Source organism: Malania oleifera, chromosome 10, assembly GCF_029873635.1.
Source record: "Malania oleifera isolate guangnan ecotype guangnan chromosome 10, ASM2987363v1, whole genome shotgun sequence".
Classification (NCBI taxonomy): domain Eukaryota; kingdom Viridiplantae; phylum Streptophyta; class Magnoliopsida; order Santalales; family Ximeniaceae; genus Malania; species Malania oleifera.
In genome coordinates, this window is record NC_080426.1 from 34,480,749 (window position 1) to 34,508,710 (window position 27,962).

Genomic DNA, 27,962 nt, shown 5'->3' on the forward strand with positions numbered 1-27,962 from the left:
CCCTTCACAAGGTGTGAAGTGTTCGGCTGGTGACAATAGTGCATGTTGATTGTTGTGATTGAATGTATGGCAGCCTTCACATATTTTCCAAAAGTCCTTCAAGCTGTTTGCTTGTCGAGAAAAATTGTGCTTCACTTTTTATGTTAAAATTAGTTGAGAAGTATCCAATTGCTACAATAAGGAAGCCATAAAAGAAAAGAATCAATATCCTTCAACATGGAAAGCGTTTTGACTTGAATTAAAGAAGATAGAGTTTAACCCATGCAGGGTAACTAAATTAAAATTAGAAGTATCTATATAGGCAGATCGAGAGGACATTAGACCGCAATATAATACAGCTCTTATGGGTTGGTAAATGAGCCTGCCTGACTAGAAGGCTGCTCAGGCCCAGCTAAAAAGACTAATGAGCTCCAAAACAGTATCAAGCCCAAACTCATTATCTAAAGGATAATATCACATGAATCTGTAATGTAACTTAGTCTGAACTAGCTTTGTTAATTTTACAGCCTCATATTGCTTTTGGATCTATAGGGCCAAGTAGCTTTCTGCATGGCCTCAGTTAAAAATTTAAAAAAAAAAGAAGAAAAAACTGATGATGAGACTGCTCTGAGTTCAGCATCTTTATCTCTCAAATAATCTTGAACAAACATTTCATTGAGCTGATCTTTGGGCTGGATTGGTATTGCCGTATGCTTCTCATGGTTGTAAAATCTTGAAAACGAAGAGAATCATCATGTGTATAGTTCAATTTTGAAAAAATAAACTATAGCAAAGTCAGCAGTTCAATGGGATGTATACAGTATGTTAAAGCACACTTGGCAAGGTCAAACAACATTGTATGTGGACGGACACTGTTAAAGTTGAGAACATCCACAGAAACTGTTAGGAGAATCTAAGCATTAAAAATATATCAGTTATTTCATGAGCAGCAGGTCACTTTTTGATGCTTCATTTATTCCCGCAGTATGCAGGGCTATCCACTTTTGTATGCCTCATTACTATTTACTACTGTCTAAACTTGAGGGTAGACCAATCTGCCATAGGCTAGATTGGTCACGTAGACTGGGAGCATGTTTTTCTATGGCATTTGTTTAGAGTATTGTGTAAATTGGAAGACATAATCACAAAGGTAGGTCTCTCCTTCAGTTATAATATATGCCAAGACAGTGACCATAATACCCTTACTAACTAATGCATACTAACACAGCAATGACACTTCAATAATGCTATAACTAAAGTAACAAGTAAGACTCCCCTCCAAGTTGGAGCATGGATATCATATGCTCTTAGCTTGTTACAAGTGCATTTAACACAAGCAACCCCCAGGCCCTTAGTGAATAAATGAGCAAGTTGGAATTTGGACTTCACATGAGTGGTTGTAATGAGCCTCTGCACAAGTTTCTCTTGAAAAATGACGATCAACTTCAATGTGTTTCATCTGCTCATAGAAGACTGGGTTGGAGGCAATATGAATAGCAGCTTGATTATCACACATCAATTCTGTAGGCCGAGCATGTGGAAAACTAAATTCTTCTAGCATGTTCTTTAGCTAAAAAAGCTCACATATAATGTGGGCCATGGTGGGCCACCACCATTTTTTTGTTACTCTTCCAAGATACCAAGTTACCACCAAAGATAACATGATATTAGGTTGTGGTTCTCTATCCAAAGGTGACCCAACCCAATTTGCATTTGTACATCCTTGAATATAAATGTGACCCCAATCCTAGTATAAGAGATTTATCCCTAATGCACCTGTTAGGTATCTTGAGATACGAATGATTGCATTCCATTGACTTGTTCTCAGAGAAGAAATTGGCTCACAACACTTGTATGAAGGATATATTTGGTTGAGGGACTAGGTGATTGTTCAACTTTCCAACAAGTCTCTGGTATTGTTGAGGGTCAGCCAGCAAAAATCACCCACATTTGACACTGATTTGCTGTTAGGATCTTTGGGTTGTATCAGGTTTGCATCCTAGCAGCCCAATCTCATCTAAAATGGTTTAGGACATTCTTCCTTTGTAACAAAATGGTTGCCACATGAGGTCTAGATACTTGTATACCCAAGAAGTATTTCAACGGTGTTAGATTACCACTTTACTAAAAGCTTAAGGATTTAGGTTGTGGGCTAACAATGTATATTGAGCTTTATCACTCCCCTGCACATGCAGCCCGACAGCATGTGGAGAGATAAACACACGATAGATAACACCCATTATAGGGAATACACTAATTTTTTAAAGACCACACAATCAACGTGGGCAACGAGACTAGAACCTAGGAACTCTTGGTAACTAGCTCTGATACCATGTTAGATTGCCACTTTACCTAAAAGCTTAAGCTGTTAGGTTGTGGGCTAACAATGTGTATTGAGCTTTATCAAATGGTAATAAATCTTGGGTCCGAAATTTAGCTTGTAGAAAATGCTTGAGGTTTTGAACATGACTTAATCACAATATTGTCCACATACACAACGAGCAAAATCCTATTAGAAGTGGATAGAATTTAAAGTGATCTATTGTAGGCTACCAAAAACCAAACTCAAGTACTGTGGCACCAAAGCGACCAACCCATGCTTTGGGAGACTTCATTAGACAATAAAAGGATTTCTTGAGTCAATAGACTCAACACACTAATACTGACTCCTCCCTCTCTTGGGTGCAATAAGTGGCTGCCCCATATATGTACTCCTGAAGATCATAATGTAGGAAGACATTCTTCATATCTAATTGATGTAGAGGCCAACGAGGTGGCTAAGGAGATGAACAAATGAACCGAAGCAAATTTGGAATCTGGGGAGTGTGTGTCATAATAATTCATATTGTGCCCTTGAGTATATCCTTCAGTAAAAAGGCAGGCCTTGAAACGAGCCATGGAATCATGAGATTGACTTTCACGATATACACCCAACATTGGCCTACCACAGAGTCACAAACTTATCAGCACAAAGAGACTTTAGTTCCCAAGTGTCATTATCCTTTAATGCATGCATCTTTTCAACATTATAGTCCTTTACCCAAAATGAGACAAGACTCTAGAGACAGGCTTAGGATGAGCAACAATATTTCTAACAAAATAGTAATATAAGGGTGACAAGAAATCATAGCAAATGAAATTAGAGGTTGGAGGTATAGGTGTGTTTACCTTCTTGAACACCAATTGAAAGATCAACATCTTGGGCATCAAGCTAGGAAAAAAAGGAGTAGAAGTAGAATCTGGAGGAGTCTCTCCTCCATTGCGTCATTTTCATGTGTACACTTGCAAAATTAGGAGGATCCAAGTGACAAGAAGGGCTTGAACTAGATGAATATGTTAGAGGACTAGGCAAAGATGTGCAATTAGGATCTAGAAGGCTAGGCAGAGGAAGGGACTCATCAAGGTATGTAAGGCTCAAGGAAAGTATGGTGTAGAGTCAAAGAAGAGACAAAGATCAATATAAAGTAGGGCTATAACATTGATATCTCTTTTGAGTACAAGAGTAGCCTATAAAAATATATTTGATGGTACGAGGATCCCTTTTCCATTGTTGGATTTAATTGATGGACAAAGGTTATACAACCAAATATATAGGGAGGAAGTAATAACAAAGGAGCCTTTGGAAGAGAACTGATGGGGCATTTTACCTTGAAGGACAAAGTTTGGCATTTCATTGATGAGGGAACAAGTAGTGAGCATGGCATCACTCCAAAAAACTTTGAGAACATTCATTTGATACGATAGGATATGAGTAACTTTGAGAATATTACTTTTCCTCTGTGAGACTCCATTTTGTGGTGGATTGTGGGCACAAGATGACCAATGGATCACATCAAAGTTAGTCATGCCTAGTGAATTGGGTACTGAAGTACTCCTTAACATTATCACGATGAACTAGTCATCCTGGAGTAATCATTGATAAACGTAACTAAATATTAGAAGCCAAGATTTGACTTAACAAATATGATCTTAACATCTGAATGAACTAACGTAAAAGGGCTTACTGCCTGTTTATTGACTCAGGAAGCAAAGTGAACATGATTGTGCTTTCCACTATACTCGCACTGAATATTAGACATAGAGCTCAAAGTAAGAACTAGTTGTTTTAACTTGTCCCACGAAGGATGACCAAGGCAGTAATGGATTTGAAGTGGCATAGGAGTAGCAGTGCAGGGAAGAGAGCAACTCAAAGTAATAAAGTCCACTAGCCTTACTTCTTGTGCTAATCGTTCATTGTCTTCAGATCTTGAATATCAACACAATCAGGAGAGAAGGTTACAAAACAATTTAGCGACCACCTTGTAATCTCATTAACAGACATGATTGAAGGGGGATTTAGGAATATACAAAACTGAGGATAGAGAGATTGAGGGAGCAGGATTTATTGTCCTATCCCCTTAACTGTAGGGGTGAACCCATCAACAAGGGTAATTCAAGGTAGGTTTTCAAAATCATGGAGGGCAGAAAAAAATTGTTGGTTATACCTGTCATATGGTCAGTGGTGGCAGAATTGGTGACCTAAGGACAGTAGGATTATCTTTCTAAGCAAAAGATGCTATGTGATGAGCTGCTTGTTGGGATGCTTGATACTGCAAGAACCTCGAGTACTTTTGCTCTGAGATAGTTATAGTACGCTGTTCACCAATGGCTCAAAAAATCAGTGCAGAGGGGAACATACTTTTGGGATTCATGGACTCCATCCCAACACAACCTCGACCATCGGAGCAAATCCCAAACACATAACAAACAAGATAAACAACTGGGAAAAATCAGAAACTCAGCAACATAACACCGTTTCAGGCCCCAATGAACTCAAGAAACACCGACAAACAGCCTCCAGCAGTAACACACAATCAGTCCTGGAGTGTGGCACATGAACAACTAAAAACATGAGATCTTTGGACCAAAATTCATCACCAAAAACCGGTAATATGATTTGTAGAAGGATTTGAATTATATAGGATCAATTCAGGCAAAAAGACATGGTTGTGTGGAGCTTTACATGCCGGCATGTGGTGTTGGCAGCATTGCCGGTCTTCCACTGGTGTGTGAGGGCGTGCGAGGAAAACTATGGTGATGAGGCTTGGCAGATCTATAGTGTCTATGGATGGCTATGGTGTTGGCTTTGCAAGAACTAAAGGGGTTTTATTGTTCCTGAAGTGACAGTGTTGTTGAAGGAATTTCCAGTGACTGCTGTGTCTTGTGGCAGCTGCTGGCTGGTTTTCAGGCCTATAGTGGCGCTAACAATTCTCACAGCTGATTGTTGCTGCAGCACTTAGGGTTTAGGTCTCGATACCTTGCTCTGATACCATGTTAAGAGTGTTGTGTAAATTAGAAGACCTAATCCCAATGATGGGTTTCTCCCCCCTTTTACAAAATATTCCAAGTACATAAGTGTTAGATTCCTACTTTACCTAAAAGCTTAAGCTGTTAGGTTGTGGGCCAACAATGTATATCAAGCTTTAACACTCCTCCAAATGTGCAGTCTGATTACGCATGGAGAGATAAACAAATGATAAATACATCCAATACAGGGAATAAGATATTTTTAACAAATGAACGAATAAACACGGGCAACAAAACTAGAACCCAGGACTTTTAGGAAACTATGGCTCTGATACCATGTCAGATTACTACTTTACCTACAAGCTTAAGCTGTTAAGAAGAGGAACAACAATGTATAGCAAGCTTTAACAGTAACATGACCATAATACCCTTACTAGCTCATGCCACTAACACTCATACTAACATGGCAATAATGCTAAGCGTGTGATGGGGAATGTCAAACTGTCACTTGTGAGCCAGATTATGGAACTTGGAGTTAATTACTCAATGTTAAGATATTGATGTAATATCTTTCTCCTATTTTCATGATATTTTCCTGTAGTATTTTAGTACGTCCCAAATTAGTAGATTTAAGGAATCTATTAGGAAAGTAATGTGTTAGTTTTATTACGTTTTCCTATTTTATTTTCTTAATTACCAATCATGGTAGGCTTTAAATATATGTAAGTGATTTTATTTTGAGTTGAATAAGATGAATTGAGTGAGGTTTAGGGTTTGTGTCTGATGTAAGGTCTTGCATCATTTGGTATCTGAGCCCAACTGCCGCCCTGCTGCAGGAACCCCTCTCTTGCATCTCTATTCAACCCATACCTCAATCAAGGCTTTACTTTCTTTTCTCTATCATCACCAATCAAGAGAAGAGAGCATGCCAACTGCTATCACCAGGACCCTGCTATTGCTGAAACTTCTTCAGGTTTGAAGAAGGCTCACAGTGTTCATGGGAGACAACAAAACAAAGCAATGGGTTTTCCTTACTTAATTCGTTCCCTAAACTGGTATTTCCTGAACCACCAGTCCTGTCATGAACTGACAGATTAATTGAACTTGACTCTCAGAACTGGTCTGCCAGAATTGTACTGGCAAGATGCGAAAAGAAAAAAAAGAATTATGGCAGCCAATGGCAAGCCAGTTCAATGGAATTTTGCAGATTTGAAGGATTGTAGAGAATTAGAGATCAAATGCATGTCCTTTTGGAAAAATATCAATATAACTCGGTTATACAACAAGAATATTTGCAAGCTTCTGTAGCTGCTATAAACCTTAGCAACAAGTAATATATTGTTTTAATTCATTTGGATACACTAATAGAGCATGAAAGGATTGAAAGAAAAGAGATCAAGGTTGGAGAAAAAAGGAGATATACTGATATAGAGATTTTGAGTAGGCTTGAGACTTGAGCTGTGACCAGTTGAATTAGCAACAGAACTTGAGAAAATAAGAGATGTTCTAGAAGTGGCACAAAAGCCCTAAGAATTCTTGAAAGAACTTGAGAAGCTTTAAATTGCAAAGAGTAAGCCATTCATTCATGGAGGATAAATTTGTTTAGTTCAAGTATGAAGAAGTGAGTCAGATTGCACATGTGGAATTTATTATTCCTGATATAGTTGTCTTCAATGACTGCCACTTGCATTGCTATTTATTTTTTAAGCTTGTGGTTTATTGTTCATCTATAAGCTTGCTTGATTTTTCAGTTATTCATCCTCTAAACATTTTGAATTTGGGGCCAAATTTTCTCCAACATTGGGAGAATAATGGAAAATGTCAAAAGGTCACATATGATCGAAATTAATACATTTGAAATTAACTACTCAATCTTAATATATTGATGTAATATATAATTTTCTATTTTCCTGTTGTTTTCTAGTAGTATTTTTAGCAGGTCCCAAATTAGTATATTTTAGGAATCTAGCTATTAGGAATGCAGTCTTTAGTTTTATTACGTTTCCTTATTTTATTTTTCTGGATTATCCAGCAGGGGCTAGAGATTTTTATTTTGAATAATATGAATTGAGCTTCAAATTTAGAGTTTTGTCTTGGATGTCAGGTCGTGCATCAGCCTGCCACTGATTAATTTTCAATTATTCTTAATGTTACTTCGTCTGCTTAAAGTTGGCTGGCTCATGCATCATCTACTCCTAGTTGCAATCATTTATCTTAGGATAATTGTCCTAGTATGGTATAAGTGCTTTGTCCCTGGAGATCTTGAGCTCCTGGATTCAAGTCTTATAGCTTTGTATCTGCTCCCCTGTGATGTTTGTTTCAGTGCATTTTTTTTTCTCTCACTGTATTTTTGCATCAATTATAGTTAAATGTGATTTCATTTTCATGTGAGATGGGGTTGGATACAATGGAGAGTGTTGGATAGCTTGATATACATTGTTGATGCAATTCCTATTAGTTCAAGATTTTGGGATGGTTGGTGATCTAACAGTATTGATAGAATTAGCATTAAAATTTTTTGTTCCACCTTTGGGAATATGTGTTAGACATTATAACATCAAATAACTCTGCTTATCAAAAACTTTGATTTTTCTTATTTTCACCATACAAGTTTCATTTTAAGAAGCACTTCCCATTTTGAATCTCAACTTTTAGATGCCATATATTGAGGCTAGTATGACTAAGGATTTCTGAAAAGCACTTTCTTTTCCAGTCTTGGTGTGAATTTTCGAAACATCTTTGGTTGTGAAAAAAATTGTTGAAAGGCACTATATTTTGCAAAACCAATGTTGGTGCTCCTACTAGTTAGTAGGATATGTGATAAATTCAATTGGTCTGCCTGGCTTTTCTGTTACTGAAAATTATTGTGAAAAAGTAATTCAGAGAGAGAGAGAGAGAGAGAGAGAGAGAGAGGATTGGACCTACTTTTCTGTTGAGAATGGCCAGGGCTCAAGATGATGAGATTTGAAGTCTTAGAAGGGAGGCACCTTAGTGGAATTCTGATGCCTTGTTTACTCATACTTCAATCTGGAGGAGTAAATAACGGTTACTATTTATTTATTTATCTATTTGAGAGAGAGAGTTTAAGTTTACAAATCTCACTAGATTGGACCAAATTTACTGTTGAGAATGGCCAGGACTCGAGATGATGAGATTTAAAGTCTTAGAAGTCGGGCACTTTAGTGGAAATCTGATGCCTTGTTTACTTGTATATGCACCACTTTTCTTCAATTTGGAGGGGTAAACGACGGGGTTATTATTTATTTATTTATATATTGGGGTGGGCCTGTAGGTATTTATAAATTTCTTCCAGGCAGGTTAAGGTTTGAAGTAGCACTAGTGTCCTGGGTTAATAATGTTGGAAATCACCTTCATTTGATCCATCTTGTGCAAATGTCCTACTCAAAATAGGACACCAAGAGTATCAATATAAAAATACAATTCTAGATGGAGTAAAGAAACAAGAAGGCACTCCTAAATTCATGTTGAAAACTTGTCAGTGAGAAGGAACTGCAAAGGCTTTAATGAATGTCTACCACCATTATAATAGGATGTAATGCTTTCTCAGTTTCTCTAAGCCAGTCAGTCATGCTCAGAATACTGGAAGAACGAGGAAGCATGCACTCTTTGATAATTGAAATAATAATGTCAAGATCTGCAACTTAGAAGAGGAAGAGCTGGAACTTAATTTACCACATGGATAGGTAGAGAGCTCTGAAGAGCAGCTCTTGAGAAAACAGAAAAATTGGGATTCTGGTTCAGAATTCCCTCTGCTCTAATATCTTAAACCATCTCTCATCTCACCACTTCCTCTTTCTGTTCTTCTCACTGAGCCTTTCTTTTTAATCTGGATTACAGAATGCTAGAGGCATATGTCTCTTTAATTTCTCGAATTCATCAATTTAAGCGCAGACTAGGTTACTTGATCCTTGGGAACACCCAAAGTCCCAAACATAAGAAAACTTCATCTTTTAACAAACAGCATCCCCACCAATCATCCAGATTTAAAAAAAAATAAAAAAATGAAGCTCAACAGTTCAAGACACTGTTCTCAACATGTAATCCCTCCTTGATTGTTTTGCTCTGATGGATGAGGGCTTTCATACTGGCACATTTGAAGTACATTTTTTGGCTTGTTTACATGCTACCCTTGGGGCTCAAAAGACATTTTGTTGTCAATACTAAATTGAGGGATGGTTCTGCTGATTTCAATTGCCTTATTTTGCTCTGGCACATTTGAAGCACATTTTTTGGCTTGTTTACATGCTACCCTTAGGGCTCAAAAGACATTTTGTTGTCAATACTAAATTGAGGGATGGTTCTGCTGATTTCAATTGCCTTATTTTGCTGAGGAGCCTCTTAATTTTGTTAGTGGGTTCAGTCACAGAAACAGCCTTTTCACGATGTGGGGGTAAGGCTGCATATATCATGCCCTCCTCTAACCTCTGATGTGGATGTGACCTTTTGCACTGGGTGTTATGTTTTTGAGGGTGAGTCTTAGTGCTTCAGTGAGGTTGCTGCATCGTGACCAGCACATCTTCAATCTAGTTGCAGAAACAGCCTCTTTACATGCGGAGTAAAGCTGTCTACATCAGATCACCCTTCCTGGATCCCCATTGGCGCAAGCCTTGTCCTACTGCCCTTTTATATGCTCTACAGTCTACACATAAATAAGAATTAATAAAATCTGGATCCTGGTACCCAGGGATGAAATAACATAGCATTCTCTTTGGACCAGTTCACTCTTCAAAGAGAATAGCTGTGTCAGAAAATTATGTTTGGTGCGCTGTCTCAAAGGATGTTCAAGTGTGATTAACATTTGATCTTTCGCCCTAATTTCATTGTTCTCTCTGTCCCCCCATCCCCCATTTTACATTTGTTTCCTCAATATCTTCATTACTTTTCATTCTTTTATTCTAGTACCTTTCTGAAATTTTTCCTTTTCTATCTGCAGTGAAAATTAGAAAATGCTTATGTTTTTGGTTCTTTTTCTCTCCATATATGAAACAGGTTAAGAATTTCATATCACTGGGAGGTCCTCATGCTGGTACAGCTGCCATTCCATTTTGTGGAGTAAGTGCTCCTTGGGCCTGTCAACCAGGTTCAAATTTTCAATTGCTTATGGTTTTCAAAGGATAATAATTAAAGTTTTCAGCTTGGAATAAATCTGCGCAACATTTGAAAGGGTTTGCTTTAAACCAGTGTTTTGAAAGGTGAAGGTGTAAGGTGAGGTGTTTTGATCCTTAGAAGGTGAGGCATTGAGGCTTAAGCCTTTTAGGAATTTTTTTTAAGATAAAAATATGTAAATAAATTACATATATTTTTAAAAAATAAAGAAAAAATAGGAAAATTACAAATAAAATTTTAAAACCAAATATAATTTGTAAATTACTTCTTGGCTGTAAAATACTATCTTGAATTCATTATCTAAATCATGCTAAGAGATAGCTGTGGCATTTCATTGGTCAATTTAATTTTGCAATTTAAGATGTAACTCAATTATTTTGGAAAGGTTAAGGGTCAAGAATTTCAGAGATGAACTCATATTAGGACATTCCTTTCATATAAAAATGTGATTAGAATTTTCAAGCCAAATCCAACTTGAGAATCACATACCCAAGAAGGCGTAAGTCTCAACTAAAAAGGTGCCAAAACTGTGTCTTTTATACAAATGCCCAAGTGTCAGTGTATAATGTGTTAGATTTCTTGGGATTTGGTATTTATACTTTGTCTCAAGGCATTGCATGCCTCATCTTGAGGTAGGCCTTGATTGAGGCTTTGAAAGAACATTTATTTTAGTTTATGAGGGGGTGGGCACACTTTTTTGGAGGTGAGATGCTTAAACACACAACTTATGCAATGTAGAACAAACTATTACCAGGGAAGTGTAGAAAATTAATCAGCTATCCTATAAATGAAGGAAGCATCCTTTCCTCATTTGTGGAGGTGATAAATTTCAGTTTTGCTGAGATCTCCCACCCAGGGCTTGAGGGAAGACCATTTACGTTTAATCTATTCTAGGTTGAATCTATTTAATTATGCACTTCATAATACGGTTTTGATAAATTTAAGTTCCACTAGAGGTTATTCATAAAAAGCATATCTTAAAAAAATGAAAAAACAGAAATAACTGTATGCGTACTTAACTTGTGAAAATTTCTTTTTTCAGGTAGTCTTCTAATATGCATCTTCTTATTTATTTTTCAGTCTCTTGTGATTTGCGTTTTGCTGGACAGTATGGTCAAGTCAGAGATGTACAGTAAATTTGTCCAGGTCTATGGTTTTTTTTTGACAGCTTGTGTTCCACCTTTGACATTTTATTATTTAATTGAAGTAATGTTATAATTTTAACATGGAATCTAATGTTGCCAAAGGAATCTTTACAGTTGCGAGGCATATATGTCAATAATTGCATTGGCAATGTCACTTCCATTCCAAGATTGTTGTTGCATTTGAGTTCACCTTATTTAACTGCTGGTTGCTTTTACTTTAGCAATTTTTTCATGATCTTACCACTTGTTAGCTCTCTGTGTTGGTCGTGCATTACAGAAACTTGATGGCATTGCAGGAACACTTGGCCCCGAGTAATTACTTTAAAATCCCAACTGTGAGTAATAGAGCTCAGAAGATTTTTGATTAGCTGATCCATTTCACTTCTTCTTGATGATTTTTGCCCTCTAAGCTTCAAACAAACCTTGTTCTGCTAAAAAAGAAGTTAGATTATTTCCTTATTATTTGTGGCCTTGTATTTTTTATTGCGTTTGCTTGGAATTAACTACCATGCCATACATTTTGCCCTTGCATTTGGATATCAGTTCCCTTCCCCTCCTTCTTCATTTGTTTATTTTTTATTTTTAAATTCCTACGATGCAAGTGGAACTCATTGGCATAAACTCTCAAGATCAAGAGTGTTTGTGTCTAGCTGTCCTCTGCTCAACTTTCACGGCTTTTTTGGTTTGAGGAATAGTTATTCCTTTAAATAAGATGAATATAGTGAAATGTTGGGAATGTAGGTAATAGCTATTGCTTTATGTTTCTTATTATTTCATTCAACATGCAAAGAAAGGACTAGACATTCCCAAGGTGAAATACTGGAATAGTTATTCTTTATCTATTCCTTGTTATGAACTCAAAAAATTTCACATTGTTATTTGCTTTATGATACTAACATAAATTTTTTGTATAACTAATTGTAACTAACATATTATAAGTAATCTATTCCTAGGAATAGACATTCCGTGAACCAAACATAGGGTCAATGCTTAGGGCACTGGAACATGATATAGTTCTTGAAGTAGTTCAGTAATCTTCTTCAATATTCTTGATGAATTGAAGTATCAATGTAAGGCAGTGCCCTACAAAGAAGTTTCATTAATCTTGAAATGCTTGTTTTACATAGGATGTATCAAGAATGCACCAAGGGCATTTTTACTGAAGATGGGATATCATGCATTCCTTTTACCTGATATGGCTTTTAGGAAGTGTCCAATGTTAGGCTTACACATACTGTCCACCCATAATCTCCTCGTGTCATGTTTGAATGTTTCACATGGTTAGTTAACACATATCAAAGTGACTATGTTTCATGCATTTGGAAACTGTTCATAAATCAGATCACGTGATCAACAACAGTTTTTTTATTTCTAATGGTATAATGTGACAATCAATGTTTTATTGTACAGGACTGCTCTGACTATTTAAGGGCATGTAAGTTTCTCCCTAAGCTTAACAATGAAATCGCCAATGAGAGGAATTTCACTTACAAGGAACGGTTTGCTAGCTTGGACAATTTGGTGCTTATCATGGTGAGTTGGAGTAGTATTGTGTTTCTGTAACATCTCTGACCCATTTGGATGACAAATGAATTCTCTCAAAGCTTATGAGAGGCTTTTCAGTGGTGATTTTCTCTAATTTTTTTGTTTCTGTTCAGTTCGAGCATGACACAGTCTTGATACCGAAGGAGACCTCCTGGTTTGGGTATTATCCAGATGGTGCCTTTGAACCGATATTAGAAGCCCAACAGGTATCATTATATAATAAGACTTTATGCTAACGGGGAAGCATCCAGTGGTTGGCTACTTGTCATCTTCTAGTTGGACAGGTTAATTCCTGATTGATGGAAATGGTCAATTAATGTGAAAAATAAGGAAGATATGTTATTCAAAGCATTATCAAGGTGCAGCAATCTGAAAGTGTTGCTTCATATCTCACAACTTGAGATTTTCTATAAATATCTGTTTTTATGGAGGGTAGAAAAGAAGTAATTCCATTGTATTTATGGCATTTGAAGACACAAACGGGATCAGGATGGCTGATTTCACTACAAAAATTAATAATGAAAATTAGATTTAGTTTGGCACTATTTAAGGTAAAATGGATTGGTTAGGTGCTAAGTAAAACAATTTTCTAGTCCAAGAGCATTTCTTTGTCAGGAGTTGATTGCTGGTTCTTAGGTGGGTGAAAATCAGGAACTTAAAAAGTCTAATTCATTTTTTGTCTACAATATGAAGATGGCGTAACGCGTAAGAAACTAGTCTGGCTGGAGTGTAGTTGGTATGCACAACATACAACGAAATGTTGACTGCCAGCACAGATGAAGTCAGGACTTTATGTTGTGATGGCGCTAAAACTGAATATGAAGATTCTGAAATTTAACTTTCTTGATTTAGGGTGTTGCAGTTGAGCATCTCTACGAGATTGGCCTGAATTCCGCTTACAACACCCAAAACTTGTGAGACTTTGTGGCTGTTGTGTTGAAGGAAATCAATTGTTTCTTATCTTTGAATACATGGAAAATGTTTCTGATTAATGGGAAAAGGACAAATGAAGAATCCTAGGAAGCCAATTAGAATGGATGGATGTAAGGGGCCTTGTTCTGATGGGCAGCCCTTTCCAGTCACTGCCAATTCTGATGAGCCATTTCAGGTCGTGGAGGGTTCTATTCTCACCATTACAAGCTGCACTAAAGCTATTAGTGAAACTCAAGTGACAAGATGAGGGAGCGTCAATTAGCTTGTCGATGAGGAATATGATGTGTCCCTCCTAGCGCAACTGTCCCTGTCCTTTTAAGCACTCAAGTATGGCAGTCCTCTCCCTCGTTTCATCTCTTAGCCCCCATCTAACCTTCTTCTTCTTTATAGCGAAACTTTTATCCTCCCTCGCTGTTGATCCTCCATTCTGTTCGAGAACCCTAGCTTTAATTTCAAACCTAGCTTGGCAACTAGTTACCATTGACATCTAGTTATCATCAACTGTAGAGGCCTTCGCGACGATCATACTCTGTTCCCTAATGATCGAAAACACGTCCCTGACCCCTTGAGTCGATTGAAACTCCTCCCTCGACCTCCTTGCAATGATCAAATTCCCATTCTCGATCATCAAATAGGTTGCAAGAAAAAACCTAGTCTTGTGAAACCATTTTCTTGTCAGTCTACAATTGCAATCTCTACTCCACGAGCCAAAGTGGTAACTCTATACCACTGGTCCTCTCTACTTGCTCCCTTTTGACCTTTTTGGATTGTCTAAGGCCCTCGTACATGCTCGATTCAGGGATGGGAGAGTTTGCTTCTCTCAAAATAGAGAGGAAAGTGTTCTATATAGTTCGGTTGGGTTTTGTGACACACCAATTTATGGAATATGGCAGGAAACTTGTATCTTTCATTGTGTTGGAGAAGGAGGAACTCGTTTGGGTCCCTAAGATGCTAGGAGTGTTGAGAGGCCAAAGTAGGGGCTGCAGAGAGTCAACAAGGAACAAGATTTATTAAGGCTTGGAATAGTGTGGGTCTGAAACTTCTTGAAAATGGTGGGGCAGATATATATGTTTGGAGAAAGGTAACAACCAGTTTCTCTTTGTTATTTGCATTTCGGGGGGTGATCAGAGAAAGGGGTGGAAGGGCCCTTCTCGATACCTTGTTGGGAGTTTTTGCCTTCAAGTGGCGCTTCAGAGAGCAGTCTTGTCTCATGGGATTTGCGCTCTATTTCAAAAGTTGATACTTTGGCGGGTTTTTTGATCTGTTGGTTTAATTTGAAATTAAAGGGAGGGGGCAATGGTAGGTCTCTTCAGTTTACGGTCCTTTTAGGCCTACTGAGGAACTCTTTTTGGGAAGAGCTTTGTTCTATCTTTGGATTTTGTTCCCCTAGGTGGATTGTGGGGAGAGATTTCCATGCGGCTAGATTTCCTAGAGAGCAGGCTGAGGGGGGGACTGCTGTGAGTATGCCCAAGTTTGACTCTTTAATAAGGGATTGCGAGTTAAGAGATCTCCCTTTGGGGAATGCTTCGTTCGCTTGGTCAGTTTGGGGGGGGGGGCCTAGAGTAGTGGCTATCTAGAAGTGGAGAAGGATTGAAATAGTATTTCTTATTATTTTACAATAAGGTACAATCTGAATGTATTATAGACTACAAGGATAATCTAAAAGGAAAGAATAATAAAGGAAAAAATGACAATTGCTAACAAATCTCCTAGAATATCTCCTAAGAATATATCCTACAATATCTCCTAAGAATATTTACATAATTACAGAAATTTCTCCTATAATCAAGGAGAGTTGACTGGATAAATTTGGAAACTTTCCAATACTCTCGCTCAAGTTGGCTTGAAGATGTCTTCGATAGCCAGCTTGCCGATCAAATTTTCAAATTGCTTCTTTGGTAGTCACTTTTGTAAGTAAATCTGGCACTTGTTCAATAGTAGAGATATAGGGTAAACAAATCAGTCCACTGTCCAGCTTCTCCTTTATAAAATGCTTGTCGACCTCAACATGTTTTGTTCTATCATGAAGCACTAGATTGTGAGCGATGGCTATGGCATATTTGTTATCGCAATATAGTCTCATAGGTAGTGGATTAGTGACTTTCAATTCTTCTAATAATTTTTTAATTCACAACACTTCACAAATTCCATGAGCAACTACTCTAAATTCTGCCTCTGCACTACTCCTAGCTACCACATTTTGTTTTTTGCTTCGCCATGTAACCAAATTTCCACCAACAAAGGCACAATAACCAGAAGTTGATCTTCTATCGGTTATACTCCTTGCCCAATCTGCATCGGTGTATACCTCAACTTGTAGATGTCTATGGTCTTCAAATAATAGACCTTTTCCTGGGGTACCCTTTAAATATCTCAGGATTCTATAAACGGCATGAAAGTGGTCAGGCCCTGGTGAGTGCATGAATTGGCTTACCATACTGACAGCAAAGGCTATGTCAGGACGTGTATGTGATAGATAAAGTAGCCTTCCAACCAATCTTTGGTATTGGTCTCTGTTGGTTACTTCCTCAGGCTTGGCAGGTTGTAGTTTAAGATTAGGCTCTATAGGTGTCTCATCTGCTTTACACCCTAGTAGACCTGTTTCTCCAAGCAAGTCAAGCACATATTTTCTTTGTGAAACAAAAATACCTTTTCTTGACCTTGCAAATTCCACACTGAGAAAATACTTCAAGTCACCCAAGTCTTTAATCTCAAATTCATTAGCAAGCATCTGTTTTAATTTCTCGAGTTCCTTGCTGTCATTACCTGCCAAAATAATATCGTCAAGATAGACAATTATAACAGCAAGCTTCCCTTCACTTGAGTGCTTATAGAACATGGTGTGATCAGCTTGATCTTGGCTGTAACCATGACCCTTTACAGCCTCCCCAAAGCATTCAAACCAAGCTCTCGGAGATTGCTTGATCCCTTACAATGGTTTTTTAATTTACACACCTCATCTCTGCCAAGATTACCTTCAAAACCTGGTGGTAATTCCATAAACACTTCATCCTCTAGATCTCCATTTTAAAAGGCATTCTTTACATCCAACTGGTGTAAGGGCCAGTTAGAATGTACAGCTAAGGAGAGTAACACTTGGACTGAGTTTATCTTGGCCATTGGAGCAGAAGTTTCTTGATAGTCAATTCTGTATGTTTGTGTAAACCCTTTTGCAACGAGTCTTGCCTTATATCTCTCTATATTGCCGTTAGCCTTGCATTTAACTGTAAACACCCACTTGCAACCTACAACTTTCTTTTCCTTTGGCAAATCAACAATGTCCCAAGTACTGTTGTTCTATAATGCATTCATCTCTTCAAGAACTGCTAACTTCCAATCTGAATGATCCATTGCTTCCCGAATGGTCCTTGGAACAAATAGGTGAGAAATATTGGATGTAAAGGCCTTATGATTATGAGAGAGTCTATGGTATGATAAATATTTGGCAATGGGGTGTGTGGTACAGGTTTTAACTCCTTTCCTAATGGCTATAGGTACATTAAGGTCAGTAGATTGATCAACTAGAAGTGTAGTAGAAGGATTAACTGGGATTTCCAAATGACCAATTTTTGGAGGTGATGATTGATTCTGCTTTGAAATTATGGGATGATCCTTAGTATTAGAACGATACCTGCCTCTAGTATAAACACGAAGCTCAGAAGAGGGATTATTGGGATTTCCATTTTTTTTAACTATTTAAAATCTCAGTTCCTTGAATGTTTTGTAGAGGGATGTCAATGTCAAGGAAAACATTAGGCATTGGTATAGAAGTTTGCCAAAACTGATCTTCACTACTCTCTTTCTCCCCCTTGGAGATAAGTTTGGTTAAAGTGAGACTGATTTTCAACAAAAACGACATCCATACTGATGTGAATTTTTTTTTGTTTTTGGATTCAAACATTTGTACCCTCTTATTGGGAGCATATCCAAGAAACACACATTTTTGAGCCCTAGGATCACGTTTAGATCTAAGATGAGTTGGATTATGAACAAAAACAGTGCATCCAAATACTTTTAAGGGCAGATAAGAAATTATTCTATTATCAGGAAAGGATTTTTTTAGGCATGCCAAAGGAGTGATATGCAGCAGACGGGTAGGCATTCTATTATCAAGGTGAGAAGCAGTTAGAATAGCACCCCCCCACAAATATTTTGGAATATGCATAGAAAACATTATAGCCTGTGCAACCTTAAGTAAATGACGATTTTTTCTTTTAGCAATGCCATTTTGTTATGGGGTGTCACGACACGTGGATTGATGTTGAATCCCTCTTTCTTTCAAAAAAATTCCCAAAACTTGGTTGAAATATGCTATACCATTATCCGTACGAAATATGCTTATTTTTGTGTGAAATTTGTTTTCAATCATACTACAAAAATTCTTGAATAATATTTCAACTTCAGATTTTCCATTCATCAAATATACCCAACAAATCCGAATATGTAGCTGCTGCTGCTGCTGTTGTGAATCAAGCCCTTTGGATCAGGATACTTATGACGGATTTGCATATGGAACAACAAGAAGGCACACAATTATTTGTGGACAACCTAGCTGCAATTTCAATTGCTAATAATCCAGTGTTCCATGGCAAAAAAAAATACTTTAAAATAAAATTTTATCTTCTAAGAGAGGTACAAAGGGAAGGAGAAGTGCAGATGATCTATTGCAAAATAGAAAATCAAAGTGCTGACATCCTAACAAAGGCACTTCCAAAGATTAGATATGAATCCTTGAGGCAGAAGCTTGGTGTACGCAGCTCCAGAGTCGAGGAGAAGTGTTGACTGGTGTGACTCATGAAGCTGAATCAGTTTTATTTGTTGCTATTCTTTAGGAGTTGAATCAGTTTTTTTGTTGCTATTCTTTAGGATTATAACTATTTCTTCATGCTAATTTTTAGGCACTTAGCTGTTATGCTCAACATGGAGCAGATTTTTCTACAATTCAGTTTTAGCAGATTTTGCAATTCAGTTTTAGCAATTTTTTCTGCAATTCAGTTTTCATTATGCTTTATAAATAGATAGTTTGTTGCTTAGTAAAAATCAGCCTTCTGCAGTCTCTAGATCAGCTTCTCTCATTATCCCTAGTCTTTGGTTTTTAAAAATATCCAACAATTATCAAGCTGTTAGTCCATTTTTTTGCTCAAAAATTCAACCTTTTTCGACCATGCACTTGTGGTATTCCGTTAATTTTTGTTCAGGGTTTGTGAAGGTTTCCTTGTGAGTTTTTTGGAGCCATGGCAGTGTCCATATGTTCAGTTGTGAGGCTATGGCAGTGCTATATCCGTTGGTGAGTTGTTCACCTTGTCTGTGGTTGTGTCGGTGCTTCACATGGTTTCTGATTGTTGCGATTATTGATTGTTCTTCTTTTTTTTGGTGTGGTTGCTGTTTGTGAGTGCTGTGGCAGCGCTATATCCATCGGTGAGTTGTTCACCCCGTCCGTCGTTGTGTTGGTGCTTCACATAGTTTGTAATTGTTCCAATTAGTTTTGATTGTTCTTCTTGTTTTTGGTGTGATTTCTGATTTGCGAGTGTTGGGATGGAATCTATAAATCCCAAAAATTTATTTCCTACATCGCTGCCACAAATAACGACTCAAAAGTTGGATGGAAAGAACTATGCTAAATGGTCTAAAGCTGTTTGGATTTATATAGCAGGATTAGGGAAATCTGACCACTTGCTCCAATTTGAGTCTTCTGATGAGAAGAGAAAAGACGTGTGGGTTCAGAAAGATGCCTTGATTGTTTCCCTTTTATGGAATTCGATGGAGGCATAGATTGCACGGAGGTGTATGCATCTAGATATGTGTAAGGAGATTTGGGATTATGTCAAATTTTTTACTCTAGTAACATTACATGTATTACATTTTGGAGAGATGAAATGTATTCATGAGGAGCTTAACGTCGTGCAACCTATAACTGCCAACGGTCGTGAGATGCAGAAGCAGAGGGAGCAAATGATAGTTCTTCATGTTCTAGCAGGCTTGAGACCTGAGTTTGAGGCAGTTTGGTCCCAGATACTCATTAGTGCTTAGCTGCCATCATTTGTTGATATTTATTCTCATGTCCTTTGCGCTTCCTTTAGCATGCATTCTCTTGTTCTTACATCTGCCTTTGAAAGGACAACCTTTGCTACATAGAGTGATTCTAGTTCTCTACCAAACAATCACAAAAGTTATCGTGGTGGTTCAAGTAGTCGTAGTGGTAGAGACAGACGAGGCAGAGGTCCTCGCAAGTGCACTCATTGTGGACAGAATAATCGTGGTATTGAGCAGTGTTGGGATCCTCAGGTAGAGCTTCATGTGTTGCCAATGCAGCCACCACCGACTTCACACCTTTGGGGGCAGCCAATGCAGCCACCATCAACTCCTCACCTTTGGGGTCAAGTGGGGGCAACGTACTGTCTCTATGTCAGAGCAAGTGTATTCCAAGTTACTGCAGTATCAAGCGTCACAACAAGCTTCTCTTCCCATTGCCTCTCTTGCCCAATCCAGTAAGCACACAGTATGCCTATCATCAAGTACCATCCTAGTCTTGGGTCATACATTCCGCTGCCATTGATCATATCACAGGTATACCTAGGTTTTTCTTCACTCTTCAATATCCTGCAAATTTACCTTGTGTTATTATTGCTGATGGATCCACTACTGCAATCAAGGGAATTGGGACTGTAAATTTCACTTCTTCTATTTCTCTTCCTTCAATTTTATATATTCCCAAATTTCCTTTCAATCTCATGTTCGTTAGCAATAATTCCCTGAATTGTTTAGTGACATTCTTCCTTGATTATGTGGTTATTTAGGATTTGAAGATGAGGAAGACGATTGGGGGAGGGCGTGAAGCTGGTGGTATTTATCACTTTGAACCGCTATCTCCTTCTACCTCCTGCACTAGTGCTGCCACACCTTCATTGTCACTTGGGTCATCCTTCATTGGAATAGTTAAAATGTCTTGTTCCTAGTGTGAGTTCTGTGTCTAGTCTCTGATGGGAGTCTTGTCAGTTGCGAAAACACCATCATGTTTCTTTCGCTTCCTAGGTCAATAAACGGGCTGCAAGCCCTTTTATGTTAGTTCCTTTAGATGTATGGGGTCCTAATAGGGTTGTGTCCACGTTGGGTTTTTGGTATTTTGTAACCTTTGTGGATGAGTATTCAAGAATGACTTGGTTATATTTAATAAAAGATCGTTCTGAGTTATGTCATGTATTTTGTGCCTTTTGTTCTAAAATAAAGACTCAATTTGATTTGCTAGTTCGAATAATTTGAAGTGATAATTCTAAAGAGTTTTTTAGTGCATAGTTAACTACTTATATACTCAGTTTGGTATTGTTCATCAATCATCTTGTGCCCACACTCCTCAACAAAATGAGGTTGCAGAGCAAAAAAATAGATATCTTACTGAAATCACTCGCTCTTTACTTTATAAAATGCATGTACCTAAAGTGTTTTGGAGTGATGCTGTACTTACTGCTTGTTATCTGATCAACAGAATGCCATCCTCTATTCTTAGTGGTAAAATTCCTTACTCCATTCTCTTTGCTAATTCACCTTTATTTTCTCTTCCTCATATATTTGGCCATGTGTCCTTTGTTCATCAACTAACTCTTGGGGTGGATAAGTTGAATCCTCGTGCTATAAAATGTGTCTTTCTAGGCTACTCGTATATTCAAAAGGGATATTTTGTTATACTCCTGTGCTGCATCGTTTCTTTGTTTATGCCGATGTTACCTTCTTTCAATCTACACCTCACTACACCTAGTCACTGAGCGCGCTTCTGAGCTTAATGAGCCTCTTCCTTTGCCTAATCTTCCAGATTCTACGTTGTTGTCCTTGTCCAACCAACCATCTGAGTCTCCATGTAATTTAGAGTCCTTCTCATTGCCTTGATCATCCTAATCTGTAGGTGTATTCACAACAGCGGCTCCAAGGAAGAGAGTCCCCTCTAGCTTCTACTACCACGCCTTTGGTTTCCTTGTCTGATAATCATTCTTCTCATGATGTTGATCCTCTTATTGCTACTTGGAAAAAACACATGTACTCAACATCCCATTTCCAATTATGTTTCTTATGACTCCTTATCACTCCTATTATTGTTTTGTCACTGCTTAATCATCTACTACCCTTCCTAAGTCTGTTTCGGAAGCCTTAGCCCATTCAAGATGGAGGGGTGCTATGGTTGACGAGATGAATGATTTACATGACAATGGTTTTTGGGATTTGGTACCTCTTCCTCCTGACAAGTCTGTGGTTGGTTGTGGACTTGTTGGTTGTCACTGGGTTTACACTTTGAACGTCAACCTTGATGGTTCTGTGGTTCATCTAAAGGCTTGTCTTGTTGCTAAGGGATACACTCAGATGTACGGTTTGGATTATTCTGATACTTTTTCTTCGGTTGCCAAACTTACATCAGTACGTTTGTTCATCTCCTTGGCTACTAGTCACTAGCCTTTGCATAAGTTAGATTTAAAAAAATGCCTTCTTGCATGGTGACCTTGAGGAGGAGGTTTATATGGAGCAACCACCTAAGTTTGTTGCTCAAGGGGAGTCAGGCTTAGTGCGTCAGCTCAAGAAGGCTTTATATGGTTTAAAACATTCTCCTAGAGTATGGTTTGGTCGTTTCAGTGTTGTAGTACTTGAGTTTGGTCTTTGACGGTCTGTTGTGGATCATTCCGTGTTTTATCATCATACTTCATTGGGTAGGATCCTTCTTGTTGTTTATGTGGATGATATTATTATTACAGGTGATGATGATTGAGGTATTCAAAGTCTCATGCTTTTTCCACAGACTAAGTTTTAGACGAAAGATTTGGGGAAATATTTCTTGGGTATAAAAGTTTCGAGATCTCATATCAGAACTGTTGTTTCACAAAGGAAGTATGTTCTTGATCTATTAGATGAAATTGGCTTGTTGGGATCTAAACTGGTTGATACGCCTATGGATCCTAACAAGAAGTTAATGTCGGATATTGGTGATTTGCTACCTAATCCTGGACAATACTGGAGACTTGTTGGAAAGTTGAATTATCTTATAGTTACTCGTTCGGATATATCTTTTACAACAAGTGTTGTGAGTCAATTTCTAGATTCTCCGAGGACATTTCATTGGGAAATAGTAATTTGCATCTTGAGATACCTCAAAGGTGCACTTGGGAGAGGTTTTGATATCGTGATGGGGGTCACACTTATATCCATGGATATATAGATGTAGATTGGGATGGATCGCCTTCCGATTAGAGATCCACCATCGGGTACTGTATCTTGATTGGTGGTAATTTGGTTTTTGGGATAAGTAAGAAACAAATTGTGGTGGCAAGGTCAAGTATTGAATCATAATATAGTTGTGACACACACTACCTACGAACTTGTCTGGTTGAAGAACATGTTGGAAGAATTGGGTTTTCTACATCCTTAGGCTATGAAGCTGATGTGTGATAATTAAGCTGGTCTTCATATTGCCTCCAGCCCGGTCTTTCATGAGCGGACAAAGCACATTGAAGTTGATTTCCACTTTGTTCGGGAGAAACTTGTGCAGAAGCTCATTACAACCGGTTATGTGAAGTTGGACATGCAGCTTGTTGATTTGTTTACCAAAGCATTGGGGGTTGCTCATGTTAGATTCATTTGTAACAAGCTAGGAGCTTATGACATTTATGCTCCAGCTTGAGGGGGAGTGTTAGAGGTTATATATGTCTTCTAGTATTATTATTATTGAGTGTGTTAGTATGTTAATTAGTGAGAGTTAGTAAGGGTATTATTGTCATTATAATTTATTTAAATTTGTATTATAAATAGAGGGAGAGACCTATCCTTCAAGTTAGATCATTCATTTTTAATCAAATCTTAAGAGTCCCTTTGAGAGTCCTTCAGGGTATGTATTGCATCTCTATTCACTCCTTTTTATCTTATACCAAATTTGTTGTGCATAATGGGTTCCACATTTGTTTTTGGGAAGATGATTGGGTGGGCGAGTCTGCACTTCTCATTTTTTTTTACTCCTTTGTATAGTCTCGTTGCACAATGGGGTTATTTCTTATTTTTTGATCACTCATGGGGATAGCTTCGCTCGGGATTCCCATTTTTTGTAGCTCTTCTAATGATAGGGATGTGGTGGAACTCTCATCTTTGCTGTGTTTGTTGGAGAGTTTCTGTCTTTCCCATAGGAAGGGTGTTCATGCGGGTTCTAGATTCTTCGGGAGATTATTCTTGTTGGAGGATTGGCTGGCTGTTTCTTTTGTAGGATTTGGTTGGAGCAGAGATGGATCAACTTTGTGGAGGTGTGGTCTTGTTGTTTTGTGGGGTATTTGGTTGCAATGAATGCTCATATTTTTACAAGGAAGAAGATGTCTTGTATATTTTTTGCATTTGGATTGAATGTGTGGCCTCTTTATGGGTTTTTGTATTGCTTATTGTGGGGTACCCGCAGGGGTGGGGGGGGGGGGGGGTGTGTGTGTGTGTGTGTGTGTGGGTGGGGATTTGTTATGGATCTACAGCGTGACTAGATGGCTGTGTTATTGAGTGTAATTTTTTTTTCTGTTCTTAGGAGGATTTCTTATGCTTTTTTTTGCACATTCTAGCTTTAATGTAATTTCTCCTCTGTTTAAAAAAAATGAATGTGAAACTATGGGAGAAAATTTTAATTTTGAGGGCTGAAAAAAAAAAAAAAAACTGGCCTAAGGGTTTTATAGGTAGTCAATAAACAGAAATTACATACAATATCTGTTAGTTACATCTAATAGTTATGTAAATTATTGCAAGTAGTTAGTTTCCGTTAGTTTAACATAAAGTATAGAATATCAAGTGCCCATGGCATCAGATGTAAAGCCTTTTATGACAATGTGCGAGGGGATCAGTATTTTGATGATGGCATTCAAATGTCAAGTGACAAAATTAAAGTTAAAAGAGAGAAAAAAGAGTAGATTACACAACATATATTTGTTTGTGCATGCATGTTTATGCTTTTTTAATTCTAGCTGATTAACTAATTAGTCACTTATTGTTGGGGTCAAGCAAGTGTCGAGGCCCCACAGACTCCAAATCTCCATGATGGCTCTGCTTCCCACTGCCAGGATTGTTAAACTTCAACAATATATATAATACATAATATGAAAGATGGGTTCTGAAACTTGCTTTTGTCATGCGTGTGCATTTGTGTGCCTTTGCGTGCGCTTAGAGAGAGAGAGTTACACTTTTGCTTGTTGCCCAGTATGACTACTCAAGCCTTCAGTCTTGCAGACTTGCCATGAGGCATCATCCATGCACCATTTCCCTGGTTCCATAAACAGTTAGGTCCATTTGGATCAAGGATTTTGTTTCCTAAGGAAAGGAAAATAAGAAAGAAATACATTTTTCACTATGTTTTTTTTCTGTCCAAAAATATGAAAAAGAAAATTTTTTTTTTAATATGATTAAAATTAAGAAAACTCAAAGGTTGATCATGTGATAAATCAAAATTTTTTGTATTGATTTGTTATGTGTTTTGTTTTCCTTCTTGCTCATCTCCATAATCAAACATGACAAGTGAATTCCTTCATGTTTTCCTTTTCTTTTCCTCATATTTTCCAAGTTCCAAAGATGTCCTTACGGTTTTTAACAGCCATTTCAAGAATTTTCTGGCACTCTAGATTTGTCATTCGTTGTTTTGGCAATGTATTAGTAAAGGCCACAGTTTTGGCGACTAAATATGAGATTTAAAGTTGTAGTCTTCTGAATCCAACTTTTGTTCATTGTCTTCATGTCTTTATGCTAGATCTGTCAAATGATTTCAGTAGGTGAATTATTCAAATAAAGGGTATAGCACCACTCACACCAGGGCACTGTTCTGCGTCTCCAAAAATTGTTAAAATTTCTATACGAGATTTGTATTTGGTTACTTTTTCTTCTCATTTTAGCTTGAATGACAGTGTTTAACTCTACAGAATTTGTTTTAATTACTGCAGACCGAGCTCTACATAGAGGACTGGATTGGATTGAAAACCTTGGATGAAGCTGGAAAGGTTAAATTTGTTCGTGTGTCAGGAAATCATTTGGAAATATCTCAAAGTGACATGAAAAAATTTGTAGTACCATACTTGGAGGAGTACCAAGCTTCCACAAGGCTAATAGAAACAGTGTCTTCATCCCGTGTATGGTCGTCATCAATCTGGAATACCATCCTGGAACTGGTTGGGCTCATTGAGGCAAACCCTCCTCTGCATATGCCCAATTAAATTTAGACCGTGGACATGTGAGTGGGCATTTTTATCTTTCATGAGTTATTTAATTTTTTGATCTCCTGTAGACGTGCCATTTTTCCATTGCATGCGGCCAGAAAGGAAGTTTGGCGCTGTTTGGATTGGGTGTCTGAATCATGCAAACAAGTAATGTTATGCTTCTAGCTGTGAATTTATGGATTATTGCACTACATATTTTTCAATTTGTTGGATTAGATCGTTGAAGTTTTGTGTAGCTCATTCCTTGATATGGGGTTGGGCTGTAGTTTGAGCCATCTGAGGGGAGGTATTTTGGGGGCCATGACACTCTAGAAACAAATTTTTTTTTTTTTTTCTTTTTAATTCGAAATGTCTGTCACTCTGCCTTAAACTGAAGAGATTGTCCCTGGAGCTAGTGGTGTTGGCAAGTAGCTTGGTTATATGGTGCAAGCTTGTATTTTTCAAATGGAAATTAAAATATAAAAAGAGCAAGATCGTTGCTCCCCGAAAAGTCATAGTAAATATAGTTACAGCTTTGCAGAAACAAAATTTAGGCAAATTTTGTGGGTAAAATTGATTTAACTTAAGAAACTTTCTCAAGGAAAATTAGATGCTCGAAATGTTTATGTTACAATGCATCATGATTTGGAATTCTATAGAAAAAAATATGGCCATCTTTCCAAAACTAGCAAGGGCAGCTGATAGAAACTTTGAATCTGCAACTGTTCATTTTTCCATTGTTGGTAAAACAAGCGGCAACTTTCGCTACAGTTCCAAACTCTGCACCAATTAATGCATTAAAAAGAAGACTCGTGATGGTATAGAGCCAACATGTATCACAATTTGGGGGAAAGCCGATCTAACCCTCATGATGTCTCGTTGCTTGGATTTATAAAAATCTCTCATGATGTCTCGTTGCTTGGATTTATAAAAATCTTACATTCGCATATACCTGTAAATAGTTTCTGTGATCATTATGTTAATTTGGGAAACCATTTCAATGACAAAATTGTCTTTGAGAACTTTATGCTGGGAGTATGAATTGTGAATCTTGGGTTTGGATTTGATAGATTTGGAAAAGTTTTCATACAATTTTATATTGCATTTTATTTAAATTTAATACAAACCTAAATTTAAGACCTCTCTAAATATAGAGTTTGTTAAATTAATATTGTTTGCAAAGTTGACCATGCCAACTACACTTTAAATAGCACATGCTATCTTTTTTAATCTAGAAGGTAGAATGCAGTGGGGCATATGTACTCGTTTGTTTTTGGAATCCATCAATTTAAGCATATACTAGACAAGTTGGTCCTCGGAAAACTGCTTCTTTTTCATAAGTAGAATCTCCTCTACTCCCATTTTAAAATGAAGCTCAACTGTTCCAAACATGGATCTTTGGCATCTAATCCTCATCTAGTTGTTCTGCTGTTGCAAAAGGGCTGTGGTTCATTTGGGTTCCATTTGCTGATAAGCCATTCTTGGGACTTGGAGACGTTTGTGAGTATTGAAGAAGGGGTGCTTTTGCCGACTCTAGTTGCCTTATTTTGCTAGGGAGGAGCCTCTTAAGTTTGTTAATTAGCATGGATTCAAATCATAGAAATAACTTTTTCCAAAATGTAATGCATCATGCCCTATACATTTTTTTCCCCCATGTATGGAGGGTGGCACTTGCCTTTTATTTTTTATGAGTATTTTTGAAGTTCGTACCAGAAAACGATGCAAAGTCCATGAAAATAAAGTTGACAATTTATGTGAATTAAAA

General features: G+C 37.6%; 1 protein-coding gene across 5 annotated transcripts in view; it reads left to right on the forward strand.

Annotated features, from left to right (window-relative positions):
• LOC131166961 (uncharacterized) overlaps positions 1-26,443 on the forward strand; it is a 49,608-nt gene extending 23,165 nt beyond the window's left edge. For 2 of the 5 annotated variants that reach the window (XM_058125653.1, XM_058125652.1), the window contains 6 exons: positions 10,276-10,338; positions 11,473-11,538; positions 11,834-11,872; positions 12,948-13,070; positions 13,196-13,288; positions 25,946-26,443. In XM_058125653.1, coding sequence (XP_057981636.1) covers positions 10,276-10,338; positions 11,473-11,538; positions 11,834-11,872; positions 12,948-13,070; positions 13,196-13,288; positions 25,946-26,215 — 654 coding nt within the window. In that variant the 3' untranslated portion in view covers positions 26,216-26,443. The remainder of the gene's footprint in view (positions 1-10,275; positions 10,339-11,472; positions 11,539-11,833; positions 11,873-12,947; positions 13,071-13,195; positions 13,289-25,945) is intronic. The other 3 variants (XM_058125655.1, XM_058125654.1, XM_058125656.1) reach the window with 2 other exon arrangements.
• Positions 26,444-27,962: the final 1,519 nt, after the last annotated feature.